Below are 17,303 nucleotides of genomic sequence, written 5' to 3' on the forward strand. Positions count from 1 at the left end.
CGCTATTTGGCCACATGGCCCTAATACACTCCTCTCCTTCCTAACACACTTAAACAACCAACACCTCAGAATCAAGTTCATCCTGGAAAAATAGAAAAACAACAGCCTCCCTTTCTTAAATACACTAGTCACCTGCCAGCCTGAGGGAACTTTGGTTTTCTCAGTTTATAGAAAACCACCCATACAAGCAGATACATTCACCAACATCTCCCCCCCTCACAACAATATGGAGTTACTAAGACACTACACAACAGGGCTAAACTTATCTGTTCAAATGACAATGCCCTAAGCACAGAACTAAACCACATACTCAACACTTTCTCGGCCAATGGCTACCCCCCAAAAAAATCCAAAAAATATTGAAACCAGTAAACCACAACCCCCCGTCTCCCTTAACAACAAGGATTACTCTAAATCCATTACTATTCCCTACATCCGAGGCACCTCGGAAAAAATTACCAAAATCCTGACAAGAGGTCAAACATGACTTGACCTCTTGTTACAGACCATATAGAAAATTGGCATCCCCTATCCGCTCCACTAAAGACCAACCACTTTCCCTAGATCTGCCCGGTTTACCAGGTCCCTTTCAGCTGTAAGCTATCCTACTTTGGCCAAACAGGCAGGACAGCGAATATCAGAATTTCAGAACACAAGGACTACATCCGGTTCACCACTACAGCCACTCTGGGCTTGCAGACCATGCTCTGGATACATGCCACAGAATACGGTGGAAAAAAGTCACGGTAATACACCGTAGTAAATTCAAATTTGAAAGGCTATTCATGGAATCAGCTTCAGCCCTAAGAAACATGCCAAACCTCAACAAATTTTGTTGCATGAGACTGCCCCAAATTTGGGAGACTTACATCAGAAGACCTTCAGCCCAACGGCCAAGAATATCTACATAGCCGGCTAGGGAGAACCATCAGGACTTTTAGAAGAAAGAATTGCTTCCTGCTTCCACAGTATTATTGGCATGTATTGCTTTTCATCGTATTCTGTGGCATGTATCCAGAGCTTGGTTCACAACTACAGCCACTCTAGGCTTTGTATGAAATTCATTGTTTAAAAAAACAAACTAGAACGACATGTTTTGTAAATGCATTATATGCAATCATAATTTTAATAATAAAAATCATTGAATTAAAAATATTATTATTATTATTATTATTATTATTATTATTATTATTTAAAATGTGCTTCTGCAGGACCGAAAGTTATACAGTATATTAAAAAATAACATGCATATATTTGCAATCAGTATCAAAACATTTAGAAGAGCTACTTCAATTTGATATGGACACAAAGTTTCATTATTATTCGGAGTTATAATTTTTTTTCTGCTCATGCTTTGTCGAAGGGCTCAACCCGAAACTACAACGTCCAACGATGTTATAAACAGGAGATAAATTTAATTATTCATATTTTATTCTTAAATAAAATTATTGCTGGAAGTACATCGAAATATATTTAGGAATTTTGTATGCTGAAATACGCATGGAGTCTTCTAAAATCCCCTCCCCCCCCACACACACACAGAGAGAGAGAGAGAGAGAGAGAGAGAGAGAGAGAGAGAGAGAGAGAGAGAGAGAGAGATGTAAGTTCTTTCTCTCCGAGCAACAAAAATATTTGTTGATTCCCTTTGAACACTTCCATGATCCATTCTATCTTCTCTGGGACACCTACTCACATTGCGAGGTTTCGTTGTACATACGCAAATTCTATATAATCTTACCAAATAATATACACTTATATGAAGTCCTTTTATTTATTTTTTCTTCTTGTAGTTTTATCGTCAACTAATGCATGGGGTGCGGTGCTAGCGTAGATACCGACTCTGCCGTCTCTCTAGAGGAGTGGGCAAATAAGGACAAAAAGAGAAGAAATTCATCACGTGGAAGGGGACATTCTGCTCGTTCGGGTACATCTAGTGTGCGCTCATCAAGAAGCGGATCTGGAAGCAGTCCACGGACAAGAGACTCTGAAAGAGAACTCAAAGACGACCCTTATGGGAATAATGACTCCCGTTCTACTAATGTGTACGACAATCCTGAATGGCAGGTGAGATCACATGAGATATACTTTTTTTTTTTTTTTAAGTATACCATTAACACATGACTTACACTCTTGTCAACAATACATCTAAAAAAATTTTCCTTAATTGAAAAATAATTCTTATTCAGTGGAGTATTTACTGAATGGGAACCTCGATATAATTTTTTAAATGGTTGAATGTTGTCGTTCCTAGGGAACATTTAGCGAAGAAGGCTGTTTGTTCCTCTTTGTCAATTGGGAACAGGAGCAGATTCAAAGGGATTGTATGTAGATGCTGAGCAACTGGGGTTCATGTTATTATAGACATAGCAGAAAGTAGATAAATTATCAGTGTCCAGCGGCTAGACTGAAACAGACTTTTGCGAGATAGCTGTTGAAGTGTGTCTGTGAGATAGTGTCTATCAGGTAGCCAAACTGGATCCTAACAAGGATTTTTATAAAAGGTTTTTGGCACGCTTATATTGGAATATTATTCTGGGATTTTATATTAGATTTCTTTAGAGTTACGAACTGGCAGGTGAAAAGCAAAGTTTTAGTATTAAAAAAAAGATCTAGAGTTAAATATTAGCCATTTTTACAACTAAATGCTGAATGTTTACCACATTTAGCATCGTGATTTACAACCTTTCGTAGGTGGATTTCACATTAAAATCAATCAATTTTCAAAAAAATCCGTTCAGTCGGAGCTAAAGAATGACGTGTACCAATAGAGAAAGCGAATTTTGCGAAATGAATTTAAATACAACTCTAGATGCAATCGCAGTGATAATGAATGTCGTTATATCACGTCATAACGAAATGCACCTGTTGAGTGTGTGCATTCATTTCTGTATGTGTTTCTTATCATGAGATCTTTTGCTTTCTGAAACGTGACGTCAACTAGCTCATCAAATTTAGTCATTTTAGAACACGATACATGAACATCAACACGCACACTACACAGATACATTTACTCTACGCAGTTAAGAAATCGAATAAAATGTCATCGAATAACTGCGTAGAGTAAATAAAATCTAATAAACGAAATCTCACCTCATCTATTAATATTTTTTATTTATTTATTTATTTTATAAATATTAATAGATGAGGTGAGATTTCGCTTGCAATTAAAAAAGAAAAAAAATCTAACGCCTATTTAGAGCTTTCGATAACTTAACTATAGATGCTTATGCCTAAACACTGCACGCTACATCATTAAAGATTAAATATGTTTGTTATAATTGTATTACACGAAAGCAGTGCCGTATTTAGGAGGGGGGGGGGAACTTACAATTTAAATTACAATATTTTAAACAACACATAGCGATTTGCTGTATGCTACGTTATGAAAGGATTCAAATCGCTATGTTAATTTTTATGGCTATTTTGCCTATTTTTATTTAGGAGTACCCCTTTTATGATGTCATTGGCTTTTTACTCAATTTTTAGAGCATTACTGATGTTTTAAACTCAGATATATATGAAGAATATATGGGAAGAATAATTTTGGACATACCAACTAGGAACATCATTTGTGGAATGTTCCTGGTTGTCATTTTGTGGAAACTGCATCCTGCGTATGGCGATATTACTAAAGTATGACTGAAAGGAAAGAGAGAGTTGTATGGTGATATAGAGCATAAAGCAAATTGCTATGTGTTGTTTAAAATTAATGTTTGTATAGATTTTATCGGCATGTAAAATCTACACATATTGATCAATGTTATAACATTTACATATATAAATAAATATTATAAATAAATGCTGTTAATACGACGGTGGTCTGAGAAGTTCTGGACCTCGACCATAGATGGCAACACTAGCGGCAAGATTTTTTTTATTTTCTAAGTTGGTGCATCTGTCATTATGACAGATGTTAAGCATCCATGTGAAATTGCAAGTCATTCTATCAAGTGGTTTGTTTTATACAGCTGTCTGAAGCAAAAGTGTTGTCTATATCCCTTGAAATGGATAAAATCGAGGTATCGTGCGGTTATAAAATTCTTTGTAAAAGAAGGTTTAACGCCAAAAGAAATTCATTCGAAGTTCATAAAAGTTTATGGGCACTCTTCTCCTTCGTTTTCGACAATTTAGAAATGGGCTGCCGAGTTTAAACGTGGCCGTACCAGCCTTGAAGATGATCCAAGTGAAGGACGTCCAAAAAGTGTAACAACACCAGAAATCATTGATCAAGTGCACGATATGGTATTGGATGACCCGCAAGTCAAAGTGAGTGAAATTGTTGAGACTATAGGCATTTTAAAAGAACGTGTAGGATATATTTTGCATGAAGAATTGCAAATGAAAAAGATTTGCGCAAGATGGGCGCTGCGCTTGCTCACAGCACATCAAAAACGCATCGCATGAAAATCTCTGAACAGTGCTTGGAGCGTTTTAACAAGAATAAAACTAATTTTTTTGCGCGTCAATTTATTACTATGGATGAGACTTGATTCACCATTACACACCAGAATCCAAACAGCAGTCAAAACAGTGGACAGAAGCCGGTTGTTCAGCGCCAAAGAAGACAAAGTCGGTTCCATCAGCAGGAAAGGTGATGTCATCGGTTTTTGGGATGCTAAAGGCATTTTGTTTATTAGTGTTATCTTGAAAAGGGTAAAACAATAACCGAGGAATATTATTCTGAACTTTTAACCAGACTAGACGAAAAAATTCATGAGAAAATACCCGGTTTGCAGAAGGAAAAAATCATCTTTCATCAGGACAATGCACCTGCCCACAAAGGTGTTTTGGAAATGGGAAAATTAAGGGATCTGCACTATGAATGGTTGGAACATCCACCCTATTCCCCAGATTTGGCTCCCTCTGGCTTCTATCTCTTCACAAAACTAAAACTCTTCCTCGCTGGTCAGCGCTTTTCTTCGAATCAAGAGGTGATTGCAGCTGTAGAAGGGTATTTTGCAGATCTTACTGAGAACCACTATAGGGATGCGATAATGGCGCTGGAGCATCGCTGGAATAAACGCATTAGTCTTAAGGGAGGTTATTTTGAAAAATAAAAATAATTTTGAAATTATAAATTCGTTTTTTCATTGTTAGGCCGAGAACTTTTCAGACCACCCTCGTAAATACTTCGTTATAAAATGTGGTAACGGTATTTTCTTATAACTATTCTAATACTTACGAGATCGATTTTTGCACAGCGCTGTCTGATGTCGAAAATAAACATATTCTCCTTTTCGAGACGATTGAAACTTTAAAAAAATTTTTTTTTTTGTTTCTATACCTGAAATAATGAAACATTAACGATAAATTGTCATGGCAACGCAGTACCTTTTGCTTCTTCGATATTTCTATATGTTCACGTATTGCGAAATTAGAAGTTAGCCAATTTTTTTTTTTTTTTTGACCTAATTCGTGCTTTATAAATGACGGTTCATTGAGTGCTAGAAGCACATAAAGTGGAAATAGGCATATCGAAGATATAACTACTATTATATCTTTAATGATAACGAATGATATCTGTTAAAGATATAGTAAAATAATTACATATAGTAGATAGTAATATAGAATGTGAATAAATTTGTATGAAGTATTATATACATGTACTGTATTTGTTATAATAATATATAAATATTATATACATAATATTACGTATATTGTATGGGACAGCTATCTCTTATTGGCTGCCGTGGATATTGAACTGCCCACTCAGTTCCTAAATGCTAGACAGAGTTAAAAGGCTTCGCCTACTTCCTATAAGAAAATAAAAGGTATTAGCTTTTTTTATTTATTTATACTGGAGGGTGGTAACGTTTCTTTCACTGATATTGCCACACGGCAATATCAGCGAAATTGTGGAATGCATTGCCAGAGGTGGTTGTGCATGTTTCGTCTGTGAATAAATTTAAGACGTATGATATGGGTATTGTGGGAATAATTCTACTTCAACCACAAACTGCTACACTACAACAGATTCCCGAATTATCTGGGCGTCACTAGTCTAGATAGAACACTATCTTTTAAACCACATCTCATTAACACAACATCCAAGCTGAAAACAAGAAATAATACTGCAAAAGCTATGTGGAACAACTTGGAGTGCCTCAGCAACAACGCTTCGCTGCACTGCTCTTGGCCTCGTTTACTCTACAGCTGAATACTGTTCACCCCTATGGCTGAACAGCGCCCATGTGTATTTGGTTGATGCCAGCTTAACACCATTATGCGCCTTATTTCTGGAACTGTAAAATCAAACCCAACCAACTGGCTCCCAGTGCTAAGCAACATTCCGCCTCCACACATCCGCAGATCCAACTTTCTTGTACATGAATACAGCAAAATCGTGGAAATCCAAAATCTTCCAATCCATGAAGACATCCCAACCCTAGAAATAAACAGACTAAAGTCAAGGCACCCTCCAATCTTAACTGCAAAAAATCTTCCAGAGACAAGTTTTAACATGAAGGAGAAGTGGAAAGAGTCCTGATGTAACACTTCAACAGGGACCTTCCATGAATTAGTGGACCCAACACTTCAACAGGGACCTTCAACACTTCAACAGGGACCTTCCATGAATTAGTGGACCCAACACAGATACCTTCGAGTTTTTACCTACCTCGGAAAACTTGGTCTTCCCTTAACCGAATCCGCACCAACCATGGCAGATGTGCAGACCACGTTTACAAATGGGGGCATGATTTCCTCACCCAGGTGCGACTGTGGATCACCCCTCCAGACAATTAATCATATTATAGCAGAATGTGTCCAACGTGCATACAGTGGAAACCTGTCAGACCATCCATGCTACACCAAGTGCAGTCGACTGGATAATCAACCTAGACATTCAGTTGTATATTCTTGATTCTTGAGTCTCTTTTATGCCTTTATTATGTCTTATTATTGTACATGTCTATTACTATGTCCATATATATATATATATATATATATATATATATATATATATATATATATATATATATATATATATATATATATATATATATATATATATATATATATATATATATATATATTAAGGATTAATGTAATGTAACTTTTCATGTGTGAGCCATACGCTAAATAAATAAATAATGTGGGAATAATGTGTCAATGTAGGGTTTCCCGCGATAAGACTTCTGACTCCATGGAGACACCCTAATAATAACAAAAATTGTAACAAAATTTGTAATGATTATTGTTGTAATAATTTTTGCTAAAAAAATCCCTCAATGAGTGTTTGACTCCAAGAGATTTATCGTAATAAATTAATAGCAAAATAATTATTATAGTAAAAATATTACGTATATTATATGGGACAGCTATCTCTTATTGGCTACTGTGGATATTGAACTGCCCACTCAGTTCCTAAATGCTAGACAGGGTTAAAAGTTATTAGTGTTTCATTCTGGAGATGTGAATCTTGTGCCAAACAGGTTGAAGAGGGTTGACGGATTAGAAGTAAGTGAAGTGGATGTATTTACAATAATAAATACTTTGGATGTCAGCAAGGCTGTGGCATTGAATGAAATTTCGCCACGAGTCTCAAGGGTGTGCGCTAAAGAACTAATATCTCACTTAACTTAGCTATACAATGAAAGTTTTACAACTAGAAAAGTCCCTGGGGAGTGAAAGGTGGGTATGATAGTGCCACTGCATAAAGGAGAATGGAGGCTTCGGATTATAGATTAGTTTGTGTTACTTCTGTAGTTGTTAAGGTTTTAGAAAAAATGGTAAGAGTTTGTATACAAAACTGAGCAGATGAAAATAATATTATCTGCGAAGATCAGCACGGATTTGTTAAGGGGGATTCTTGTTTCAGTAATCTCGTTAACTTTTATGATAAAGTAACGAGAGTGGTTGATGAGGGGAAATGCATAAGTTGTAAATTATTTATTTATTTATTTATTTATATTTTTTTTTTAGATTTTGCAAAGTTATTTGATAGGGTATCACATGATTAACTCATATTTAAGCTGTAATGTATGGGTTTGGATATTAAGTTGGTGGAGTAGATTGGCAGTTGGTTTTATAGATATCAAAGATTGTGAATGGAAGGACAATATCAGCAAAAAAAAAGTTACTAGTGGGAGTTCCACAGGGCTCTGTGCTGGGATCACTAGTTTTTAACCATTATATATATATCAATGACATTGTCGCTGAAATGCAAGGAGATATTCAGTTGTTTGGGGGTGACGTGAAGCTGGGGAAGATGATTGAGAGTAGCGCTGAGGTAGTGGCTCTCCAGAAGGATCTGAGTAAGTGGAAATGTAGGCATTAAATGGGGATGGCAGTTTAATGTGTTGTTAAATGTAAGGTTTTGAATTTTGGGAACTGCTGATGGGATACTGCATACTCTCTCTATGTGGAAGTATGGTGGAGGAAGTTGAGGAAGCTCGGAATCTTGGAGGTGATGGTTGATCGAACTTCGAAATTTATGGGGCATGTTGCAAAGGTAATTAAGACAACTCAGTGGATTGTTGCAATATTAAGACGGACATTAATCAGCAGAAATAAAATGGTAGTGATTCAATTGCATAAGATCCTGATGAGGCTACACCTGGGTTATTGTGCTCAAATCTGGTTACTGGGGTTTAGAGGGGATGAGATACCTTGGAGAGGGTGCAGAGCAGTTGACAAAAAATGATTTCAGGACTGTGGAGTGTTAGCAAAAGGAGTAGTTAGTTGGGGATCTTGGGATTAAAGTTGTTTAACGTCGTTTATAATACGGTCGAAACGAAACTATTTTGCCCTGATGTAGGATAAAACATGACGCCTCTCTGATAGGTATACCTTTCGTCGTACATGTATGTATACGACACACTTAGCTTTTGTAAGTTTATTATTAATATGGTTTGAAATTCGAGTGAGACAACTAAAACTGTGGGACGTGTTCTTTTGGCTGGTTTGCCTGTTTTGTGGATGAAAAACTTGCATTATTCGAAGGTAAATTTTTTCCTTTGTACAGACCGCTACTGCCTAAGAGCGGTACTAAATTCATAAAGGCAAGATTTTATGTCTTAAAGAGGATTTAGTAATTAATTACATTTTATAATGACTGACAAGAGTGATGAATAATGGAAAGGCACGTATTGCGATATATCTAGATTTTATAATGGCATGACAAATTAGTATTGTGACAAATGGGATTGGATCATAGTTGGATAAAATACTAACTCTCTCTGTTATTAAAGTGTTGTGTAAAGAAGAACTGCGTTCGCAGAGCACAGAGCTAGAGAAAGAAAACGAATTGGGTTCTGTGGTCTCTGTCTTTGAACACTCTGTTTAACAAGTGTGGCAATAATATGAAGAATGGTTTAGAAGGAGATGTGCGATTGCCTGCAGATTATACAAGCTTAAGAAGGGAATGCTATGAATTATATTGATATAATGGCCATTCAGCAAGTTTTCAATCATTTCGTATATCCGAATTCAGAACTTGGAGACAGTGTTCGATTCCGTCGTACTAAGAGAGGAATATTTATAAAGGATACTTAATTAAACGCGAGGAGAGGGCCTCAACGAGATAATTTTTCTCCAAGAATCTGATTTGTTTTTTCCTTCTAAACAACCAATGTTCATTAGACAAAAAATTAAAATTCTTCAATTATCCCGAACATAACTGTTAACAGAATACGCGACACATATGTGTCACGTATTCTGTGACCTTCTTCTTATCTCTCTCTCTCTCTTTCCTCCTCCCCTGCGGTCACTTCTTTGTTCAAATATTCTTACATTACTTGAATATACGGATGTTTCTCTTTTGAGCAAATCCAAAAAACCCTTCCGATGGTATTTGAATATTTCACGCTGTAAATAGATTAAAAATACTTGAAACATGATTCTTAAAGGAGAAGTGCATGGTATGATCTAAATGAAGATCATATCATGCACTTTATCGTTTAAAGTAGCTCTTTTAAAGAATCATATTTCAAGTACTTTAATCTGTTTATGTATCGAATTTCCTTATATATAATGAGAAATAAATACACTTAGCTAGGAAACAGACAAATGCACATTTGTCTTTTCCTCCCTCTCTCCCCATACAATCCGTGTCACGCTTTTTTTTTTTTTTTTTTAAATCGATATGAAAGGAGTTTTAGTTTAGTCGGTCACATTGCAGATATTTCAAATAACTAATTCATTCATTATTTTTGATCAAGTAGGGCAAGCGCAATATAATTTATTAACTGAATTTCAGCACACAATAACCGCATTCTATAATATGGTCTCGTTAAAAATTACAAATCAGAATTCATGGCTGTTAATATTAATTCATGAATCTGAAATTAGAAACAACTTAAAATCACCATTCGATTTTTTTGTGTATTTTTTAAATGCATGTAATAAATAATCGCATTGATTAACATGCATGAAAAAGCGGTAGATTTGGTGCATGTTCTCACAATGACCATTTAGTTCGTTTGCTTTTGATTTTCTTTCCTTGCTTTAGACTCAATATGGCCTACCACCCCCGTACAATTAAACATGCGGTTGATGACGACAATGCACTGGCCAGAACAATACACTGTCCGGAATAATCTCTTAACCCTTAGAACGTGTACACGGAGAGTGAGATCAGCGCCATCTTACAAGGTGCGTATTTTTTTTTTTTTTTTAAATATATTCTAAAACAGCTTTCTGGATTGGAACTATGTTTGATAATCAATGAATTATTTTTTAATCAGCCTAAATCAGTATCACAAATAAACGCTTTAACCTGCATGTCGATGGATATTATTAAAGAATGCATTCTAATGTTAGCAAACTTTGCTTCTTCGCCTTATCCACGATATGATATTATTCGGTTTCTGTACTAATCCCCCCCCCCCCATCCATATTTATATCCTCTATTATGTTACCATAACAAAAAATTACAACCCTCGATACTGTTCTGGTCAATTTCTGAAATTAAAATAGAAACATCTATAAATAGTCTATTTTAGTTTATAGGGCTGTTCTTAGTTGAAAGTCTGTTCAGAATGTTCAGATAAATCCTTTTTTCCTTTTAAGAATGAATTATTGCCAGTGTTATTGGAATGACCATGTTTATTTTTCACAATGTAGGGTTGCAAATTATTATACAACCTGGAATGATAGTTATGCAGAAACTGTGTCATAACAGACATGAATTATACACTCTACCCACGCTTTAATACTCCCACTCCCTTTTTTTACGACTCGTATAAAATTTCATTTATCACTGCGTGAAATTCCTGACCACAGACGCGAGGCAATTGTGATGTTTTTTTTTTTAACACCAGGTTGCCGACTGAGCATAAAATATTTTAACTAGCATGAATGATTTTTAATAACTGGATCAACATACTTTATTTCTTCCCCTGAAATATATATATAAAGAAAATGGTGAAATAATTTAAAAAATTTTCAAAATTAAGTGAATATTGAATACCACATTATTTCTTAGCCCAAAAGAAGCCCATTATTTCTTGGCTAAGAAATAATGTGGTATTCAATATCCACTTAATTTTGAATATTTTTACTTCGCCGAAGTGACTGAAATAAGAGCCTGTTGACTCTTATTTCAGTAATTTAAAATTTTTTGTTCTTGTAATAAGTTTGCTGCTCTTATATTGATTAATGACTATCTCGTTAGCATTGAATTAATTGTTTTATTTGACAATAATTTTATGAGATTTTTTCCTTTTCTTAAGAAATCAGATTGAATTAGGCATGACTGTATTTTCATTTATGATTCCCTTGGTGTGAACGCTCGTTAAATTCTTTAATAATTTTCTTCGAAATTTTGAATAATTTCTCTTTGAATGCCCTCCATTTGCTATCGCTAAAGATGCCTTTTAATTTTTGAAAGAGTCAGAAATCATCACTACAGAAAATAAAGTGAATGATAAACATAGTCGTTGTCAAGGTCTTAGAGAAAGTAGTCAAGGGAAAAATACAGGAATGGATTGATGAAAAGGAGATACTGTACAGGGGACAGCATTGCTTTGTGAAGGGTAGATCATGCTTCAGTAACTTGCTCAAGTTTTATAACAAGGTGACGGCTGAACTGGATAAGGGAAATGGGTTTACAGTGATACTGCTGGATCTGGAAAAGGCGTTTGACAGGATACCACATGGAATACTAATCCTTAAACTACAACATATGGGAATGGATATAGGGTTGGTGAGGTGGATAGGTGGTTGATTGATGGAGAGATATCAAAGAGTAGTTTATTCAGGAGTAGAGTCCAAAAGACGGCCCGTGACTAGTGGTGTGCCGCAGGGTTCTGTTCTTGGACCACTGCTGTTTAATCTGTTCATTAACGATATAGGGAAGGATCTAAGTGGAACAATTCATTTGTTCGCTGATGATGCAAAGTTGGGTAGGGCAATAGTGAATGCAGAAGATGTCAAAGTCTTGCAAGATGACTTAGATAGATTGGAGTTCTGGGCTAAGGAGAATGGATGACAATTTAATGTGACAAAATGTAAAGTTATGCATTTTGGAGTGAAAAGATTAGCAGCAGTATACCACATTGGTGGAACTGTACTCCAGGAGATTGATGAGGCCAGGGACTTGGGAGTGTTGGTGGATAGGGAGATGAAGTTTAGGGGGCACACTGCAAAAGTAGCTAAATCAGCTCATCAACTCACTTGGTTGTTGAAAAATACCTTGACGAGCAGAGACAAGCAAGTTATTGTACCTCTGTACCGAGCCTTGATAAGACCTCATCTCGACTACTGTGCCCAGATTTGGTCACCTCGGTTCCTTCTTGATGGGGAGGAGGTGGAGAGGATCCAGAGGCGAGTGACTAAGATGATAACAGGTCTATGGAATGAACCATATGAGAACAGGTTGAAGATTTGTGGGTTGCAGAAACTAGTTGATAGGCGGAGGAGGGGAGATATGATTGAGACATTCAAATTGCTAAAGGGATTCTATAGGATTAATTCAGAGGATATTTTTGAGATCAGGACTGGTGGTGGGAGAACTAGGGGACACCTATGGAAGCTGGGCAAGAGTGTGGTTAGCAGGGGTGTTAGAGCTGTGTTCTTTACTTTTAGAGTGGTAAATGAGTGGAATAAGCTGCCAGAGTCTGTTGTGGGTGCTATGACGGTGAACGAGTTCAAGACAAGGTATGATAGATACTGTGAGAATGTAATCGCATAGTTGTATGGACATGATGTTTAGGGCCTCCCTCGATGAGTCTAAGGACTCCTGGAGTCGCCCGAAATAATAATAATAATAATAATAATAATAATAATAATAATAATAATAATAATAATAATAATAATAGCCAAACTGTGAGATATCTTTATTTTATTTTATTATTTAAGTTTAATATTTATTTATTTTGTGATAAGCCTTCACAGGCTACACACGATGAAAACTGCCGTATTTTGCACATATTCAAAGTTCTCATAATGAACTTAGTTTATATATTTAAATTTACTTGCATAATTATTAATCATGTGAGCCTCCGACAGTATCGGCAATAATTGGCTGAAAAGACCTCGATGCCATCTTAGACTAAACGCAAGTTAGTCAATCTCACACAGAAGTGCATGGGTTTTTCATCCCACTAACCGGCCAACATGCAGTTTGTATACAAATATATACATGGACATAAGTACCCTTCTCCTGTCAAAAAGTATGCTTTCGAAAGTCAGGGGCGCTTAGCTGGTAGTGAGCCTTGAGCCTTTTAACCCTCGGGGCTCGCAGCTGATCTGACAGATACACGCAAAATGTTTAATATAAATATTCTTACACAATTCAGTGTATAGCTTGGAGGTCATGAGTAGCTGTGCATTCATACGCTACGAGTGATATTCCGCACTGTTTTTTTTTTCTCTTTCGGTTTGGTTTAACACATGTTATATAAAGGGTTGTGATATTTGATAGTAAATTGTATCTGAGAGATATAGCGCGACCACCGATGTCAGTATAGTATGGTTTAGTTTTTTTTTTTTTTTTTGATTCTTTGTTCAATAATTTCTAGATTGTAACTGAAAATAAATAAACCATCATGTATTAGTGAAATAAAGAGCAAAAGGCTTATTTATCATACATGTCCTCTAGGAGATGTGCTTTACATTATGGAAAATACTAAGGAAAGTGATCTGGAGCTTACTCCACCTTTACTACGCGTTGCCCATAAGGTTGCTTATGCTTGCATCCGCCGAAACTTTTATAGTTTCTATATATTCGACGAAACTCTTGTAGTTTCTATATTCGGCTATAAAATAATGTTGGATTCAATATCCACTTAATTTGTACCATCATGTATTATATTTGCAGTGTTTTTCTTTACGTTTTTTTTTTTTTTTTTGCATTTTAACACATACTAGTAATGAATGTATCGCTCAGATATACTGCGACCTACGCTGCAATTTTTACCACTGCGAGCTTCCGAGGGTTAAAATCAGTTCTCGTTCATGATATTAGTAATCCTCATAAGCTTGTTTTAATAATTCAACTATCTCACTCACGGACTTCCTTCTCCCACAAACTCAAGTAATGTTCATTCCCTATTCGAATGATTCTTCATCTTCACGACAATACTACAGAACGAACGAACGAACGAACACACACACACACACACACACACACACACACACACACACACACACACACACACACACACACACACACACACACACACACACACACACACACACACACACACACACACTTTGTCATATCCACCAGAAACCGACTGACAGACGAACTGAAACCAATATTCCTAATGACATTTGAAACATGTCTCTCTCCACACACACACACACACACACACACACACACACACACACACACACACACACACACACACACACACACACACACACACACACACACACACACACACACACACACACACACACACACACACACACACACACACACACTATCCCTACTATTCATCACGTGTGTGGTTGCTCTCAATAAAATCCGTCTAATATTCATTTAGGGGCTATTACGGAAACCAAAATGCTTGTGAACTTCTAAAACATCTCAACTCTAGATGAAGCTCTAAAAATTTCATAAAGACGCGCGAAATATGGATGTAGTAGAAGAAATAGCGAACTATAAAGTATCAAAAATTATAAGCGAGACAACAGTAGCATGTGTTATTGTACGTAAAAACTCAGATTTAGTGTCTGAAATTTACTTTATTTGTTTTTAAATTTTAAACAAAGAATGGTTTCACTAATGAAGGATATTTTCTTTTTTGTTCACTCCCCCACGTTTCGTATATACGAATTTATCTTCTTTATTAACCATTTTAATTTATGTTACGTATAAATAAAATACAAATAGAAGTATAAATATAAATTACATGGTTGATTGTGTAGCCCGATAGCCTTATGATAATGGAGTTTGTATAAATGTATAGATACAAGTATAAATTAAAGTTTAAATTTAATAATTTAATCTGTATATACAGATTTAATTTAATAATTAAATTTGTATATACAATTTTAATCACGAACTCTTATTATTTTTATATTCAGTTAACAAAGTCCACAGTCACAAGGGTAAAATAAAAACATCATTAGTTCATTATTATTATTTGCATGTTTCAGTAATCCAGTAATTCTATTTAATAGATTAAAGATGCGTTCCTAAGTAGGTATGAATATATTGGATTTGTGAATTTTTCTCAATAGAAACATTACATGCATAATAAATAGTGTTGTCTTAGTAATTTAGATGTTACCTTACTACATGTTTCGCTTATTTTTCATAGCATAATGCTTCTCCCTATCCTGCTGAAAGTCACGACCGTGTGGATGATGAATATTTCATTGATCCCATGTTTCCTCCTAAACAGTCTTCGATATTCCATACGCGGAAGTTGGTGCAAGGAAAAATTAGCTGGAGAAGACCACACGTGAGTCCTACCTTATATAAATGTTTATAAATGTTGTAAAGTGCTTTTTTTTGTTACAAAAAAGCATTCTTAAATCTTTCTTGTATTAACTGCTTCAGCAGTATATAGACTAAAATTGGAACAACACAGAGATCAGCACCTCTGTAGCGCAGTTGAAAAAAAGAACAGGCCATTGCACTCTTTGATTGGAAAAAGAAACAGTTATATTTTCTTTGAGACGAGAAATAAATGTTTATACGGGCTTTTTCAATTGAAGGTGAGTTAGCTGATCTCATACGGACGTGGCAGATTACATATCTCGGAAACTCGGGTTTTTCATCCAGAAAACAGGCAAATTGGCCTGAGGTACAGGAGGTTAGCACACAAAATGCTATTCTTGGGTAGCAGATGGTATAGTATGTAAATATTGTATTAACTATTGGTTTGTAGTGTAGAGTACCGGTCCTGCGGATTCCACGAAAGTGTCCTAATAATAATAATTAAAAGGAAACGCCTAGCAGAGCATTATCAAATTAATCATTACAACTGGTTTTTCCTTTTCAGCCGTTTCCGACCGTAGGTGACCTTGTAGACATTGCCCACAAAGTGTTCCTGGTGAGATTTTTACAGAGTAGTTCACCATTGCTTTCCACAACCCTCCAATTTTTTATCCAGGCTCGTGACCGGCATATGGATGGGACGCATTCCTGACTGTAATCCATGTGTGTTCACGGGCCGGTTTGCCTGTTCTGATGGACGAAAAAACCCGAGTTTCCGGGTGAAAAATCCTCTACCTCCGTATGAGATCGGCAAACTCACCTTTTAGTCGAAAGAGACCAGATAAAGGGTTCCTCATGTTACTGACGGGAATCGAACACAGTTCTTCGTCTATAGTGACTCAGTTATGGAGACTCTTTAATCATTACGGGAATTATAAAATAATGAAAGCAACATACAGGGGATGAAAAATAATGTTTTTATGTTTACTAAATTATGTGCAGCGAGAAATGTTTACTTGAACCTTCATTTCGAAGACTTTTACGGCTGGAGGACATGATGTAAAATAAACGCCAATATGTAAACTACATAGAACAAATCGTTAGTAAAAATATATTTATTTCATTTTCTCTCTCTCACTCTCTCTCTCTCTCTCCTTGTGGTGAGAGGAATCTTTATGCGTGCTTTTTTTCTAACTAAACGTGAGTTAGTCGAACTCATATAAAAGTAGCACAGTTTTTTCTCCAGGAAACTCGTATTTCATCCCACATACAGGCAAATCTGCCAAGAGCAATTTATGTTTTACAGACAAGAAATGTTATAGATGGTATAGATGGTTCCCCTTCTACTTCTAACAAAATAGTTAGAAGTAGAAGGGAGACGATGAAGTGTATGTGGTGCAGTATACAGTGCCCTCTTACGACGTATCCTTAAATTGCTTGGAGGTGCCACGTAATAACAATAATAATTAGT

General features: G+C 35.9%; 1 protein-coding gene across 1 annotated transcript in view; it reads left to right on the plus strand.

Annotated features, from left to right (window-relative positions):
• Positions 1–1,809: 1,809 nt before the first annotated feature.
• The window catches only part of LOC150110035 (calpain clp-1-like), a 106,500-nt gene continuing 91,006 nt past the window's right edge, over positions 1,810–17,303 (plus strand). The window contains exons 1-2 of the mRNA XM_090400915.1: positions 1,810–2,064; positions 15,711–15,854. Coding sequence (XP_090257041.1) covers positions 1,810–2,064; positions 15,711–15,854 — 399 coding nt within the window. The remainder of the gene's footprint in view (positions 2,065–15,710; positions 15,855–17,303) is intronic.

This window comes from Typopeltis vanoorti, chromosome 1 (genome assembly GCF_054136105.1).
Source record: "Typopeltis vanoorti isolate ZY-2024b chromosome 1, IOZ_Tvanoo_1.0, whole genome shotgun sequence".
Lineage (NCBI taxonomy): Eukaryota > Metazoa > Arthropoda > Arachnida > Uropygi > Thelyphonidae > Typopeltis > Typopeltis vanoorti.